General features: G+C 36.9%; 1 protein-coding gene across 1 annotated transcript in view; it reads right to left on the bottom strand.

The window, feature by feature from the left end:
* The window catches only part of OSBPL10 (oxysterol binding protein like 10), a 106618-nt gene that overhangs the window by 66434 nt on the left and 22684 nt on the right, over positions 1 to 17500 (bottom strand). Inside the window, exons 2-3 of the mRNA XM_034066625.1 lie at positions 8871 to 9046; positions 7029 to 7108 (exon numbers count right to left, since the gene is read on the bottom strand). Coding sequence (XP_033922516.1) covers positions 7029 to 7108; positions 8871 to 9046 — 256 coding nt within the window. The remainder of the gene's footprint in view (positions 1 to 7028; positions 7109 to 8870; positions 9047 to 17500) is intronic.

Below are 17500 nucleotides of genomic sequence, written 5' to 3'. Positions count from 1 at the left end.
CTCACTGGGCTACATCAACTGTACTCCTAAACTGTGACTTAAGGCAAAATAAACCGTCTATGGGACCATAATGCATTTAAGACAGCTTTTCATTAAACTTTGTGAAGGTACGTGGCAGCTTACAGCAATTGCTGCTGAACAGCCATTTTTAGGGCCGTTTTAAGGGCACTTTCACATAGTTTTTAGGGTGTTTTAGGGAGTCTGTGAATCAGTGGGGGGGGGGAGGGAAAATCAGGAATAACAATTTATCTATACTTTCAGTAGCAGGTAGGGCTCAAGATAGCTGTCCTGCTACAAGGACACTAGGTAAGCTGAAATCCGTATGGTACACAAGGACATAGCCTAGTGTGCCTGACATTCAGCTGCATGCCTTGCCCAACAATAGTGCTATGAGATCTCCAGGGAGAGACCACCTCTGCGAGTGAGTCCCTCTCCTACAATCTTCTTCCCCTCCCAGCACAAGATAATTATTAATACTATGCAGCAGGAAGATTAGCAGTCTTGAACTAGTACATACAGCCACAGTCTATGCCAGATATCAGAGCCAAATATATTGGTTTGAAAATTTTTTATAAGTCCATTAGCAAGTTTTCCTTACCTCTTTGTTTTCTGTCCCTTTACACCCTTCAACCATCTCGTGACCCAACACTTCCCACTATTGTGCCAGAGAACTCCGCTAGCTCATGACACAAATCCATGGCAGGGTGGTTGGAAATAGATGATCTCAAGGTCCTTTCCAACCCTAACTGTTCTACGATTCTAGCATGTAGCTTGGAATTACTCTTTAGAGTATGTCTGTAACACACAAACCCTAAATGAGCTCAGCACCAGGCCCTCTGGCTACCCATGAAGCTATCTCCCTATGCAAGGCCCCATAAATATGGAAGATTACAACTTAAACTTGCAAAAGCAGTCACACACAAAGCTTGGGTGAATGTGTGCAAGAGGCAGTTCATGCAATCACTGAAAACCTTTTGAAGTGGGGCTCCACACCTCAATGCCATAAAGAACAGCAGCAGTGCACTGTGCCTGCTCTGCCCAAGGAGTCAGGGTGGCAGCTAATTCCTTCTGACAGCTTCTTCCTGCCACTGCCAGGAGAGGCCTCTCCAGGAACCAACACTCAGCCCCTTCAACACTCGAATTTTACAACACATTGTCAACACCTACATCCCAGCCAAATACGCGACTCTTCTTTTGCAGAGCTTCTTCAGACTAAATACGGAGAATGACAAGCACATCTTTCACCTTGGCACACAGCTGTGCAAAAACTAGTTTTCTATTTTTGTTAAGATGTTAAAGCCTGTGTGATGTTTTCCACAGCCAAAAACACTAATCACACATCATACCATAAAAGACATTAAAGACACTCTCACAGGAAATCAAAGCAATTACAGTTATCACTGTATCTTTATTCCTAATCCCCTGCTCTCCATCCTAGCACTGCTGGTATGACTGCCCCTCTAACTATTAGCGTATCTTCTTTTCTTTGGTCCTACTGCCTTCTGGTTTGCAAAAAAATAAATAAAAAGATACTGAAAAGTCTGATGAGAGGAAGACATTATCTTTCCAACAATTAGTAATGCATGGTGCAAATGAGTCAAGAAATCCACAGGCTGAAGCACTCTGAAAGGATTACGAGTATTCTTTCCTGAGGCTATACTTTACCATTGCTCCAACTGTTTGCCTACTAATAAAATGAAACTAATAAAAGAACAATACAGAAGCCAATAAAAGGTTACTCTGTTATTTGCCAGCATCTTGGGTTTATGACCTAAAACCAGCCAAAATACACTCAGCTAACATAGATTATAGTTACGATTTTTATTTTAGTAGACCATCCACCTCCAAGATAAAAAAAGCAGTATAATGAATGCTTCCACTTGGATATCAAAAAATCCTAACAACTAAAATAATGTAATTGTAGAACAGTAAGTTCCACCTCTATTAAGGTTTTCATGACTCACTCTCCCTGGAGACTGCCCTTCCTGCTCACAAAGAAGCTGAAATGTTTTTCACCATTTACCAGAAGCAAACAGTTTTGTTTATCTTGGAAAGTAAATGCACTGTTGCAGAGATCAATAAACTCATTTCTGAAGTGAATTGCCATATCTGTTTATGGCTGATAATCATCATTTTCACAGGCATTGTGCCACAGATGTTTTCTACAGAATAATACATACTGAAATGACATTCTGTTACTGTGCACATATATAGAACAGAACCAATGCCAGCATGCAGCTTTAGATATGAGAAGTCATACGCTTTCAGAAAGTAATTACAATTTTGAGACATCCCCATTAAGTATTTACATTCCCATCTACTTCTTTTCCAATGCATCTTAAGTAAACAAACACTAATAAAAGAAAAATATGAAGAGAATTCTGTTTAATTTACATTATAATCATTTGCAAATATCAAAATGCAAATGACTGAATCTACATAACATCCAAAATTCAGCACTGAAAATGGATTGGCTTATGATATACTTTGCACATTTGTGTAAAGCATCATCTATGGTATTAACTTTTCTGACAGGATATTATAGTGCTTCATCATCCTCAGTAAGGCAATACACATGTATGCTTTTAAGCAAGAGACTATGATAATCATTCCATCATAAAATCTTTTCTTCATCAAGAATCATTTGAGCAAGCTCATGTTTAGTGCTGAATCATTTTTTTTCTATTTCTATAGAAGGATTTTGAAACAGAACTCTTATCTTCATGCAGCTTCCAAAGGGAGGAAAAAGGTGTCAAACATTCACGCATCTACAGCCAAGCACTGTTTCCTTCTCAGCCTCACAACTGTAAGAATTTCCAAAGCATGCTTTAATTAGAAGTACTATTCTTTAGTTGACTTTATAGGTCACGGTTGAGAAGAGGAAGGAAACAAGCATACCAGAGGAGGGACAAGTGAACTTGCTCAAAAGGAAAAAAGGTTTCATGTGCATAAAAGAACCAAAAGAATATTCACAAAAACTTGAATCTTTCACTAAGCGAATCTGGCTTTATGGAAACCATTATCATGCAGATGTTAAAAATACCAGTGAATAATCCATTTTAAAATGTACAATAATATTCACCTAGAATGGTCAAAAAAACCCTGCAATCCTGTCCAGACACAGATTTCTTTCAATACAGTGCAAACTGGCACTTGCAGAGGTTGAGCAATTTGTAATTAAGTAAAATGAAACTTGCATGGGAATACCAAGAACATTAAGACTATCTTACAGCATGGGAATTATTTGCTAGAGAACATTATCCTTTACTGTTTTTTTATCATTAAGGTACAAATCTTAATTAAAACAACATGAGAGACTTAGCTTATGTTACATCCACTTGTTAGCTACATAGCTCACCTCCCGACCATTCATTAGTATGCAACTAAATTTAAAGCACTGCTCTGATTAATTTACTCCACTAATTCAATCCCAGCTGAAGCTTTAAAGACAGCAAGGACAGCAAGTCACACAGTAGCATTCTGAAGCAGTCAGTAACTGAAAAGGGAAGGAAACCAGTGCTGATCTGGATCCAGAGTAAGAAGGAAGAACGTTTTCCTACTAGTGTTTCACAAGAATAGTGACACAGATTCAGTTTTGAAAATATTCTCCAAATCCTCATGTTTTCTCTTTAATCTCTTTCCAGTAATGTCTATTCAAGGTTTCAAAACCATATTATCTTTCCAATATGAAAGACTAGTAGCTAAGAGGTGCTTCGCTGTTATTCTTGGGAACGTTCCCATTGCTTGCTTTATCATCCCATTATTTTTCCCCTGTTAATCTATATCCCACTTGCATAAGATAAATATACCCTTCATTGCACATTTTACACTTCCCATCCCACCTCATTCTCAAGTGTATGACTCCTAAAAAAAATAGCTACAAATTTCTGGCTCTCATTTTTTCTCTGAAAAAGGTGTAGCTTGTACGAGAAGGCAGGAGCAAGCACTCAGCCTCCAACCTTCCAGATGCCTGTTCTCAGAGCTTGGATGCTGTCCAAACTTTAGAAGCCCAAAACACATGAGTACCCATCTGCCTGCTCGTGACAGCAACTATGAGAGACAGACAAGATGTGATTATCAGTTGCTACATCCATCAAAGAACGGGAAAGGAGGAAAAAAAAGAGCAATCCCATCCTGTTGCCAGTAAAATAAGAAATCACATTATGACAGTCCTATCACTGGTAGGGCTATTTTAACAAAATCCAGACATACATATTTTTGTCAAGTCCTCAACCATTCAAAAGGAAGCCAAACATGTATCTCTCTCCATGTCGTTACAAACTTTTCTAACTCCAGTCCCTAACCTCAACACGAAAGAAATAGTAAGGTAGCTAAAATAGCAGCATGCTATTTTATGTAAATTTAAAATACTTTTAACAGCCTGTTTCCACTTCCATGCTAATAATAATTATATTAATGTACCTTCTTCACCTAAAAGAGAAAGGAAAAAACATAATCACAAAGAAATGCAGCATTTTTTGCTTCCCTTACCTCCTACCAGGCAGTGGTTTTGAAGTAAGAAACTGAGGAAAACAAAGATGTCATACAAATGCATTTTTTCCCTAGCTTCTGGAATCCCTGAAGCATCACTCCCTTGTAACCAGTATCTGATACCCAAAGAGAAGCTTTAAAACTTACTTGTAGATGAATCTAAGCACTATATGCATTGCTAAAGTCACAGAAAATGTGCCTCTTAGATAATACTCTATAAGACTGAGAAGACAGGAGGGAAAAAGGAAAAAAGATACTGGAATACAGGAGACCAATCTGGTCAAAAGAAAGGTTCCCAGGAACAGGTAAGCATGACATTGTTTCAAGTACAGTACACTTCTGGTACAAGAAGCAGAGTCAAAATACAGAAGATGTAAATTATCTATTCGCTTTGTGCTTACAAAGATGGAGAATTAAGAGTGCTTCAGTAACAAATATATCAAGTGAAAAGTCATCTACTCTGATTTTAGATATACACTTGTAACACAGAACAAAAAAAAAATATTTTTTCCTTCAGCATTTCTATTTCCTCATAAATGGATCCAAGCTAATTAAAATGCATGACTGGCTGTACCAATCAAAACACATCTATACTCCAGAATCCTATGCAAAGTTTCTGTAATTTATCAGTCTAAGAAAAATGCAAGAACCCTCATCCTGCTGTCTGAAATAACCTTGCATTTGGTTCCTCAGTTATGTACGCCCGCCACCCCCCTCAGTCAAGGAAGTCCTTTTATTTTCTTGCACAATGAGTCTATGAAGTAGAAAAAAGGCACAGCAGTGGCAGGTCACTATGTAAGACTACAAGAAAAAGCCTAGAGGGATGCCCCCCATTCTAAGCCCTTCCTGTTTCCAAAAGTTGTGTGTTCAGTCTTCTATGACAGATGCTGTCTTTCTATTTAATACCCTCCTACTCACCTAGTCAAGATTTTCTAATATTATTCCTTTCAAATGTTTTTCAAATCTATGTATGCTTTCAGCATCCAGAGCATCCCATAGTAATCTCTAGTTTTCAATAATCTCTGTTTATTTTTCAGTTCCTTTTCTCTGAGGATCCCCCATACTGCTATTACTATTAACAGCTAGCAAGTATTTCTATTCAGCCACTCCAGAGCACTTTTTAACACTATACTTCCCTCATTTGCACTTTCCCCTTCCATCATCAGTAAAAAAGTATAGTCAATTCTACAGAATTAGTTACCAGTAGCAGGCAAAAGGAGAAAAACAAATCCAGTATTAAGAAATATTAGCAAGTGAATAGAGTGTAAGAATAATTATGCCACTGCACCAGTCACTGATACCACCTATACTGAACAACAGTACTAGTGACTGATCACAGTACACTGTAGATGCTAAACATTTACATGGGTTCAAGAAGTGATCAGAAAACCTATTGAGGAATAAGTCATTGACAGCAACAGAGCATCAGAAGTTACTATCTCTAGCACAGAAAATCCCTGAGTTGCCAACAGCAACTGTAAGAGTATTCTGATGAAGCAGAGTTGCACCTTTTTGAATGGTACTGGGCCACAGCTATAGAGAAGCCATATTTAATTGCCACACATAAGAACTGAAGAAGTACCAAAATACTGAAGGTACATATTCTCCTTTGAAAAGTGTGTTAACTATACCATAATGCCTTCCTGACATGTCCACATCACTTAAAAAGAGCAATAAAAACTTGGTTTTATTTTACATGACACACTTCAATGAATGCCAGTCCCTCAAAACACCATCCAGCTTTTCTAAGTCCAACTTCCAAATATACTCAGGATGAACAACTTTGACTTCAGTTAACAACAGACTGATATTCTCAGCATCCTGGGACAGGGAGGAATCCTTTCTCCTTGCAGTTACATCCATTTTATTTTTTTAGTACAGCAAACCATTACTCATGAGGAAAGCAATCTTTTTCATTCTTGTAAAGATATCAACAGAAGGGCTTAAAGAACTGAAAATTAGAGCAGGGCTTTTTTTTTTTACTGACTCAATATTAACACCAAAACCATACATAAAAAATGCAATAATAATTTATTTCTAATGAGGCTTTTTGTTTGTTTTTAAAAAAATCTCACTTTCAAGATGCATTCTAATTTAAACAGATTGATACAATTTCTGCTTGGAGATAGGAGACACCCTCAACCCATCCTTCTGCTATTTTTTAAGTACAAACATTTTTTTTTTACCAGGCCAAAATTTTTTCTCTTTGAGGACTAAAATTCAGACATCACTTCCGAAGAGAAATAAATAATATAAACCTTCATATGATGACCTCTTCCAGACTTGGTAAAGAAGCTGAAGGCTCCTGCTAACACCTACCTAAAACTTCTACAATAAGAGCCATTAAATGAAATTAAAATTAAATTATTTCTCATAAATAGAACAATGTTTATTAAGATTCCAATTGACTTAAAACTGCTCCAGTTAGGGAGTAATGACAACTTGCTGCTTTTATTCATAATCAATCCACTAACTAGAGCAGCCAGTCACCTACCCACTTGAAACAAAATAGTTACTTCTCCCTTTAAATTATTTACCTTAGAATTACCTTCCTTGTGATGTTTGGCACAGGACCGAAGCTGCGTTATCCAGTATTGTTTCTCCTTTGCATCAGCAGCTAGAACAGAAAGAAAAAAAATGCAGGGAATCACACTTAAATAGATACTGAAGAGAAGATGATAGGGCTGGGGGGAAGATCATTGATTGTTAAGGATGCACTATAAATTCTAATTTACACTATTCTATGTGTAAGTTTTTAGACACAACAAATCTAAACCTCCACTTAGCATGATATGGCCAGTTGGAAGACATAAGCTTATGAGTCTTCTTCATAGTTATCCCCTTCAAGTATTATTAAAAGCAGAATTACCTCAAGACGACCTTTTTTTATTAAACCAACAAATAAAAACCAAACAAAACCCACAACACTTTAGTTTTACCTGTGTCCCTCTGTAAAGTGCCACACCACAGCATTTAAATCAGTAAAAGCTCTATATTAACGCTGTCATTCAGTTATGAGGCAAGCTACTAGATACTTAAGTACTTCTGCTATAATGTAGTTCAACTAAATCTCTCTTTAAATCTGTATGTTATTCGCATGCAATTTCAAGACACAATAATGAGAACCAGAATTTCCCCCCATCTTTAAAAAACAGCTTTAAAAATATTGGAAAGATTGTCTGCACCCTGTATCAGATGGCTCCTGTGTAATATTACTAAATCTACCTGGGAGAGAGGTTTTGTTTTAGACAACCACTACTACAGCAATCCTAATTAAGAACACCAATACAGAGGGGATCATTTCAGTAAATAATTTCTCTTAACATCCTTTGCTATTAAGTATCTCGATGGTTATTGACTCAGCATAAAAAATATTTACTGACTTGAATAAAACTCATAGATTTCACTAAATTAAAAGCAGCATATTTTAAGTCATTTATAATCTCAAGTGACTGGAAAAGCATCATAATGAAATCACAAGTGTTCATGATTTCCAGCCATGCAAATGCCAAAAAATTTTTAGCAAAAACTCTCCCTGGTTGTTCCTGTGTTTCAGTTCTAGGTATAAAACAGCAACACACTGTACCACAGAGGAGGCTTGCATAGGCTGTCCTGATAGACAGCTGATAAACTGTAGTCAGAATAAAACTAACAATTTTAAACTTTCGTTACACTACATCATCTTTAATATATACATATATATAAATAAATATATAAATATATATTTGTTGGGGGTTTTTTTTGCAAAGTAGTTCAATACAAAAGTGTCCTGATTAATCAATCAGACTGAAAATACCTTAAAAGAAAGTTATTTCCTTAATTAAAAACTGAAAAAAAACATTCCAAAGTAACTCTTACATACCCTGTATTGTCTTTCTTACACTCAGGAGCAAGGGAAGGCAAAATTTTATGTTAATGCTGCATTCTCATAAGAATAGAGGATCTTAAAAGGCTTCCACTTGGCATTTTTCCCTTGTCTGACCCATCAGCAGGTTCATTCCTGCACATTATCTGCAGCATGGTGGCAGGGGAGATGAATAACAGAAACTAACTGCTATGCGGTGGACAGCAATGAAAGCAGCTTTTCCTCCCTTCAGAAGCAAACAAGATATATTGTACTATCCAAATGCCACAATAATAGCTTACAGAAAGCATCTTGAGATACCTTCCAGCCCTGAAAGTTTATATATTATAAATTCATACGTATTTAACTCCAGACTAGTGTTCCACTGTGTTTTATAATATACTGTGTAATACTATAGCTATCTTAACCACTATTTTCTGAAAGTACAGGGAAGAAAAATGAGACAAGTGGGAATAGGAGAAAAGAATGATGCTGAATCATGAAGAATAAAGCTCACATTTAAGCAGCACTGTACCTCTCAACTTATACATCTCTCCATTAGCAGAGTAGACCACCAACATGTGTGGCACTTCATCACCATGCAGTATTATAGCTCCGGCTAAAGACAAGGTTCCTCGTGGCTTCTGGTTTTTACTTTGTTCATTCACAAAATACTGCAGAATCCCCGTCTCAAAGTCCAGCACAAAGTACCTGTTCAGAGAAATTGCAAAGGTATGGTATTTCTATTGAAGAGTCTTTCATGTATTCACTCAGAGAAGAACACAGACTGATCTTAAATCAAGATCATAAACAAACAAATGAGGTCAAAGTAATTTTTGTAATTACTCAATTTTATAAGATACTGTTCTTTTGATCATTAGGTTTGGTTTTTCAAGGGCATGTGTGAGCTACTCCTTTACTCATGTTTCTTTCAGATTAATGGGATGTTCACATACAAGACATGAAAGTAAGGAAGGGAGCTTTTAATTAAAAAGCTTCCACTGAAGAAGCACAAGACCACCTCTTTTGGGGTGGATTTGGCTCCTCCCTTTTTATTTCCATTTATAACCTTGAAAGACATGCTAACTCCCCACTACTTGTCTTTTGAAAAGTGACACTGTTTTTGCAGAGGGATGAACACAAGGATAACATGGTATTTTAATTTGTGATAATATTTCACATATATTTGAAAGCAGACCAAGGGAATTGAACATTCAGTTCCTAGTAAGTACTAGGTAGGAAGTATGGACACCCACATATAAGAAAACAATTAGGAGGAGAGAGAAGTAAAGTCTAAATTCCATTTGGTCATTCTGCTAACAAATTCTAACACTGCTCAAGAAACAGTCAGTGAAAATCCAGTAACCACAAAGATTTAAAAAGCAGTTTTAACAAACACAAACCATTCCACAATAAGCCAACTGCTAGGTTACAAAGTTCACAAAGACAAAAATAAACTAACTGCATTATCCCAGTGCATTAAATGAAACTGAAGATGTTTCAAATTTAGTGTCTCAGTCTCAGGAGTCAGAAACTTTCCCCCTCCCCCATAAACCTATCTTTCACCACAGCACAGATCTAAAATTATATTTCCATGTGGAAATCATCTATGCTATTACACAGAACAATGCTTTCCCAAGAAGGGACAGACAGCAACCTCCTGGCTCACATGAAGGCCAGAATAAGAACGCCTGTCCCAAATAATGTTAAGCTAATGATTCGCTATACCCCTCACTTCTGCCGTAACTCCATCTCTCACATAACCCATAAATGAAAAATGGCAAGCTGAATGCCAACCACCATAATACTTCAATAGTAGTGTTAAAAATAAGGAGGCCCTAAATGGAAATTGCCAAAATTTCACATTACCTTACTGACTTGTATTACACCAGTCCATAACCTTCCTGTTTGACTTTTAAACGGTCTTAGAATACTGCTCTCCCACTTACTAAGCATTTTTCCTCTTCAGAGAAAGATGATGCAATTAACTGCAGGTGAAAACAGCAGAATTGAATGCCCACAAAAAAGAAGTCAGACTTGCACATTTCATAGTAAATAGTGATTTCACTCAGTTTTCTTTGTCCATTTTAGCAATCTCTCTTACATATTTAGGAGGAAAAGCAGAGCATTACACAGAAAAAAACTACATAGCAGCTTGACCCTAGAGTTAGTGCTTCTCTTCATCTGACAAGTTTTCAGCCATCTCTTTAGGTTTAGCAAACAAGTCTAGGTTTTATATGCTCTGATGTCCATTGTGAGCCCCTACCACACTCATTGTAATTTCACTGCCCTTGAAATCACTGAAATGATTGTTCAGGTACAAATCACTTCAGCCCTTGTTATCAGGCCATCTTTTATTGATTGCTGCTTTGTAAGTCATCACTGTGGTTAGTGCAGTACTGGTCTACAACTAACAACAAGAGAAACAGTTAAAAATAAAAGGGGAGGAAGGGGACAAGAAAATCATCCTTCCTTCTCCTATCCAGACCAAAGGATTTGGGGGAAAAAAAGTTTCTCTGAGTCTATTAGAACAGAATCTATTAAGCTATATAAACACTATGAACACTTCAACTCAGAAACCTCTGCATGCTAGACCAGCAAAGCACTCCCAGGATGACTGTAAGCTCCACAAAGACAAGCTTTGCATTGCCATAAAGCTACCCAGGGAAGCACACCAGCCATTAGAATACAGAATACACCTTTACCAGCATAATGGCATCCAAGAGCAGTGACTTCTGCAAATCCACATATGCAGAAACAGCATCCTTCCACATCCTTGTAATTGCAGCTACAGTAGTGTTAATTTGACCTCCTGGCCAACCATAACTATTTTACATCCAGTCTCAGAAAAACAGAACATTAGCATTCACCTTGTACCTTCACAGTTTTCAGTACTTGTGATGATGACTCAGTTGCCTGTAAAAGCACACAACCTTATGGAGATTGGAACTAGATGATACTTTAAGGTCCCTTCTAACCCAAACCGTTCTATGTTTCCAGCACAACTCAAGCAAATACTTGAAAAAGAAAAATATAACCTGTTCTCATACACCTCCAACATGGCCCTCTTCAAGCATCCTGCCTTCTTTCTTGTCCTCATGTCTGCCAACTTTTAAAGTCATAAAAGGGAATTATCTACAAAAACATAAGTACCAATTACTCAACAAAAACTGATCATGTCAACAAAATAGGGTTTTGTTAACTCTGGAGATCTCATTAGCTTTCAACAGGGATCTTGACCATGGCGACTGTTCATATCATATGGAATCAAGTATTTGGTTTTCAAGCACTATAGTGCAACTCCCCTCTTCACCTTTCACACAGCGATATCACAGAAGAAGATAGATAGGAGTAAGCTGTGCAAGCAGCTACATCGTCACAGAGCAGCAGGGAAATAGTGCACTTTGAAACTGCTAAAATAATAAAAAAGCCAGAAGGAATAAGGAATTACATGTCAGACTAAGAAATCAAGCAGCACAAGACTTCATACAAAAGGAGGCAAGGGGAGGAACAGAAAGAAAAAACAGAAGCAGCTTTCAAAAACATTTTCTTGTATCACAGACCAAGCAACGACCTAATTCAGACCATCACAAAAATGCAGAAAAAATGAAGACCAGATTCTTTCATTAACTGGGGATAGAAAAGCATTACGTATATAAAGCAGAACAGAAGAGAATGATACATGTTGTGTCCCATTTTAGAAGGCCCATGCAGCTCTATTGAAAGGACTGGGGTATCTTTTTAACTTGAATTCCAAAAGCCATTTGTCCTGCACACCAGGAAAATAACAGCACTAACCTCTAGAATTGATTAATCTTGCCATCTTATCCTGTATTTCTCTACTGGCCTTGCTCACAGAGCATACATTTGCCAGTGATGCTAGATTTCTGTAATTAATTTAGAGATTAACGATGAAACCTAACATACTCTAGAGAACATTCAGGTAGGACGTAGCAGAATCAAGCTATGTAGTACTAGACATACACACAATTAGTGCTATACAGAAATTATGAAATGCTACTGACAAACTTCTGAAGACAGCTGAATTTTCTTGCTATGCCAAAATTGGAAAAAAAAAATCAGTTTGTTGTTTTGGTTTGGGTTTTTTTAATTAAAAGAGTCCATCTAATGGTAAGCTAGAAAATCACTGCTTCAACACATTTCAAGCAGTTTTAACTGCTTAAGCACTGTTCAAAGTAGGCACATAACATTACAGGCAAGAAAATGTAGGCCATTTCATGAAAGAAAAGCCTTTGCCAACAGATTTCTCTTTAAACTCAAATCTATTCAGAGACTACAGGCTTCCTGCTCCTCTGGCCCAGGCTCCCTCAAATTCCTGAAATTCACTGGGATACTTCCTTCTGCCATTCCAACCAAATGCATTACCAACTGACAGATAGTAGAAGATAAAATATTCAGCTACACTCAGCAAACTAGAATTTTACTGCTGTTCTATCAAATTAAAAAGTCTGACATTACCAGAATTTCTTTATGCTACTGATGCATTTGTCAACATGGGTATGACATATTAGGAAGCATAAGGATGTTGCCTTCTGAACTCTTGGAGGGGAAGAGAGAGACTGAAATACTATGCTAATAAACCACTTCAAATGTATTTTGCTTTCACTGTTATGATAATTTATTATAGTAATAATAATATTACATTAATATAATAATTCTATAGTATTATAATAATTATTAGGTCCCTGAGAAGAATTTAAGAAAAAGCAATAGCTATGGTTTAGAAGTGATAAATACTGGTAGTATAGTAGGAGATGAAAACGGCCTGCCATCAGACCCTGTCAAAGAGAACAACAGATACACAGCTTCCAGTTTGCATTCATTATGTGAATGACCTTTTTTGTATAAAGACTTTTTCATCTGGACAATTGCAACCCTAGTCAAATCTTCAATCATGGACTTGATCTGCTATAAAACTCACCTCTTTTGGGAAGTACTTAATAAAATAGTATGGTATTAAGTACTTAATTGTATTAATTACTTCCTTGAATTCACAAACTGCATTGAAATACATGCTTCAAACTTGGACCCTGTCTAATCCCAGAACACATCTGTTTGAAACTGGCATGGATGACCAAATGCTGCACAGTAGCATTAGACAAATCTTTTGACTAAAGACAAAATCTTCCATAACCTACAAACAACAAAACAGTTTTCATAAGATGATGACCAGCAACTATTGGATGAAGAGGCATGCTGGGTTTCTACACCAGGCTAGCCCTGGTTTCAGCTTTTTAGAGATCTTTTCCCCAGTTACTTTCGCACTGCTGTACTAGAGGAACTTTTCTCTCTAAATACTTTAGATCTTCTACAGACACCTTTCTCCTAAACAGTCTCACAATATGTACTTCATGATCTACTTTTTATTTCTGCTTTAACCATAAAATACATTGATTTGAAACACCACAAAGTCTTCACTCCAATTTAAAACCCTGACAGACAGCATCACCTTCCCTATCAGAAAAAGTAACAATTTATGTATTTTCCATTCTCAGACTGCTGAATATATTATTCCAGACACTCCAGCACCATATTAGCTCAACAGCAGCAGCTCACCAACCTTTTCCTTATATCACTTTGTTCTCAACATTTCTGAGTTTCTAAACACGTTTTCCTTTTTCTCCATTCCAGATTTCCTCCAGTGACTGCTAGGGCGTCAGTGATTCCATAGTCCTCAAAAAGAGGACACTCTGAGAATAAGGAACCAAACTGTCTTATATTTAAAATATATATGTATATATATATATATATAAAATAAAAAAGCTAGGCAAGAATTATAGGATAGAAAGTAAATGACTGTGTCAAAGAAAAGCCAAGTTTATGGTTCCAAGTAACTGAACGAGATGTCACATACAAATATTTCATTATTAACGAAACTGTATCTTACTAGATTGTCTTGGAGATTACATTTATGCAACTGCCTTTTTTTTTTTCCTTTTACCTTCAGCCATAAGATTAATGGAATTATTCATGCTAGTAAAGATAAAGCATGGCACACACATTTGACAACCAAGGATTTTATTATTAAATCATCTCTGAAGTTGTCATTTAAAGACAGTGGTTGGGAGAACATGCTTACATTTCAGTAACTGTTTAACATCCTTTACGTGTTGAGGTTCCTCAATTTATCATTTTCTCATATCAGAATATGGAAGAACCACAGTATTTATTAAAAGCTTTATTGACTCTTGAGCACCTCTGAATGAAAACTTGATTTATTAAACAATAATTTCTCTGCATTATTTTAATTGTGTCTCAGTCAAGCTGAACTAAAATTTGCTGGATGCTTTTAGAAGTGTTCTACATCTAAAATGGAGATAAGAAATAGTCTTATCCACAGCTACTAGATGGACTGCCTGTTTCTGATCTTATACTGTTTGTAATTTTAACAACCACAGACCTCTCACATAAATAAATAAAATGTTAAGAGAAATCTCCTTTCCTGTTTTGTGAAGTTCCGGTCAGTCTCCAAGTATACAAGCAAGCTTTTCTTATAAAACAAAACACTTCTTTCCCAGCATCAGCAGAAGCTACAATTGCTGTTGACCAGCTCATCAGTTCATCAGCTTCTGTTGCCACATCAATTACTTTCAATGGTCCAAAATTCCATACAGTCAGCAGCAGACATGCCGCTAAAAATTTAAGTACAAAAAGACTATGTTAAGGATAAATATTAACATTAGTTTTCTGATTTTAAATAGTGTTGTTTAGGGATTGCTGTTTAGTATTGAGGATGGAAAAAGAGGCCTTGAAATAATGCACCCATTTTTACACATCATGCTTTGAAGTCATACAGAAAAGTACATTTATCATAATAATCTATGCTTTAGCACAACACAGCCACATGGAGGGTCAACAACTGCAATTTAGGGGCAAGCACATAAACAAAATGTACACAGTTGAGGTAGGTACCATAAACAGCACTTACTGCTCACAACCCACTGAGCTGACTGGCTGCCTAATGCTACTTTGCGTCATTTAGTGGTCCTAGCCACCTTCCTTTTCACTTGCTCTAAATTCACTACTACTTAATAATTAAGCAGACTCAAATTTTCATATTGCAGATCAAAAGGAAGAGGCTAGCAGTGCCATAACTGGGGGAATAAATGTGCTGGTGCAATCCTAATTCTGGTAAAGTCATTATGCAGCTCAAGTCAGGTGAGAGATTAAAAACAGAGCCTCCAGAGAGGAAAGTACATTTTCCTTTGTGAGAAAACCAAGATCTAAACCAAAACAACAGAGTGTTTCCATGTCATGTCTAATGAACAGCATGTAATGAAAGGAGGACATTAAACGTCAGAAGAAACACTTCTGTGTGATTCTAAAAGAAGATAGAGGAGACAACTAGTTAACATGATGTAACTCCATTCCCCATTTGATGCAAAGACAGTGCTCTGTATGACACAAGACTACTGCTAAATTGGTTCTCGCTGAAGCCAGGCCCACATTTGGGCACCAAAATGAAGAAAGCTAGATGGTTTATCCTCTCTCAATCCCACCTTTCCACCTTATGGAGGAGCAAGACTTTGCTCCTTTGAGAAAGTAAAATTATAGAAACCTACTTTGGAGCCTGTATGGACAATGCTTCTCTGCAGTCTTTAGACACTTACTGGTCTGTCTCAACCAGAAAATACAAAAAAAAACCCACTAATAATCAAGGCAGCTATCAAAAAAAAATCAAGCTCTTAATTTCCTTCTGTTTTTCCCAAAATCTAGCTAAAATGGGTTTACATTAAGATGTTTAGATTTCACTTGGCATCCCAAGAGAATGAAAAGGAGTAGAATGAATGTGCTTTGTTTAGCCAAGGAATATTCTAGTTGGGAAGTAACTTAGGTCTATCTAGAGAAACAACTGTTAGGAGGACCTATGAGGAAAACTGACTCACTTTCTTTACATAAAAAAGCACCTACAAAAGAACTAAACATGGGTGGGGGGAATAACTAAACACTGGAAAACATCTGAGTTTCTTTCCCCAAATAGTGCATATATAAATACATATACATACATATAAATGAGGCATTCAATCACAACTAGCTTGTGAAAACAGTTTTTCTGTATTAATATTTGTAATTCTCTCTGCTCACATTAGCAGTTGTCAAAACTGCTGCTGACCAAACAGCTGCACCACTGCAAAGTTTTAAACATCTCCCAAAACTACGCCAGCTATGCCAGGAATCTTACTGCCTATTCTTTTCTGTAACAAAAAACACACACCAAAATTTTAAGTGATACAGCAATATCCAACCTTCTGTAAAAATATAACTTTTCTGCTTGATGCTTTCTGCAACGAGTTGTGAATGATGTGAGAGTTTTAGCAAGTACACTTCACATCAGAAATTGCCTACTGCCTGGCATCAACTCATCTTCCACAAAGTACTTACAAAATATACTGTGAAATAAATAGTTCAGAAGGTGGCCTAACATACCAAAAATACACCTCTCCAACAAACTGAGTAACAAATTCAGGAAGCCTAAAATGCTGAACCAACAGCTGTATGGCCATTAAACACAGTAAGAAAATTGAAGCATCCCACAGACCTATCTGAAGGAAAATAATAAGGTGGCAGCACTGAAGGCAGCTACTTGTGAACACAGCTGCTCAGAGTGCTAAGGAGTCAACAGTGACTGACACTACTATGTACTATTCTTTCTACAGTCTATACTTTAATAAGGAAGGTGTCTCTGCCCACAGCAGGAGAGTTAGAACTTGATGATCTTTAAGGTCCCTTTCAACCCAAGCCATTCTATGATTTTCAGGAAGGTCATATATGAAGACAGATCAATAATGAAGTGAGATTTGACCAAGGGCAGTATTTGGCACAGATTTCTGTCTGCTAGTTGCCACATACTGCAGGAAATGGCACACACTGAAAAGATATGACCTTAGCTTGGTCTTTCTGGTACTTGCTATTACAACATCCATAAACTAATCAAATACATCCATTTGACAGCCTGGTTCTCATACAACATAATGAGTACCAGCAAATTCAGCCACCTAACCTAATGCAACGCACTCATAGGGAGCCTGGAATTGCTGGGTTTTTATCAGCACTAACATGCAACAGAGTTTAAAGAAAAACATATCCTACTCAATTTGTGAGAGACAGGTCTAAATCACAATTTTATCTCAAAATACTATCATC

This window comes from Melopsittacus undulatus, chromosome 1 (genome assembly GCF_012275295.1).
Source record: "Melopsittacus undulatus isolate bMelUnd1 chromosome 1, bMelUnd1.mat.Z, whole genome shotgun sequence".
NCBI classification, from domain to species: domain Eukaryota; kingdom Metazoa; phylum Chordata; class Aves; order Psittaciformes; family Psittaculidae; genus Melopsittacus; species Melopsittacus undulatus.
The sequence above is the reverse complement of the archived record's forward strand: the minus strand, read 5'-3'. Positions and strand labels throughout refer to the sequence as shown.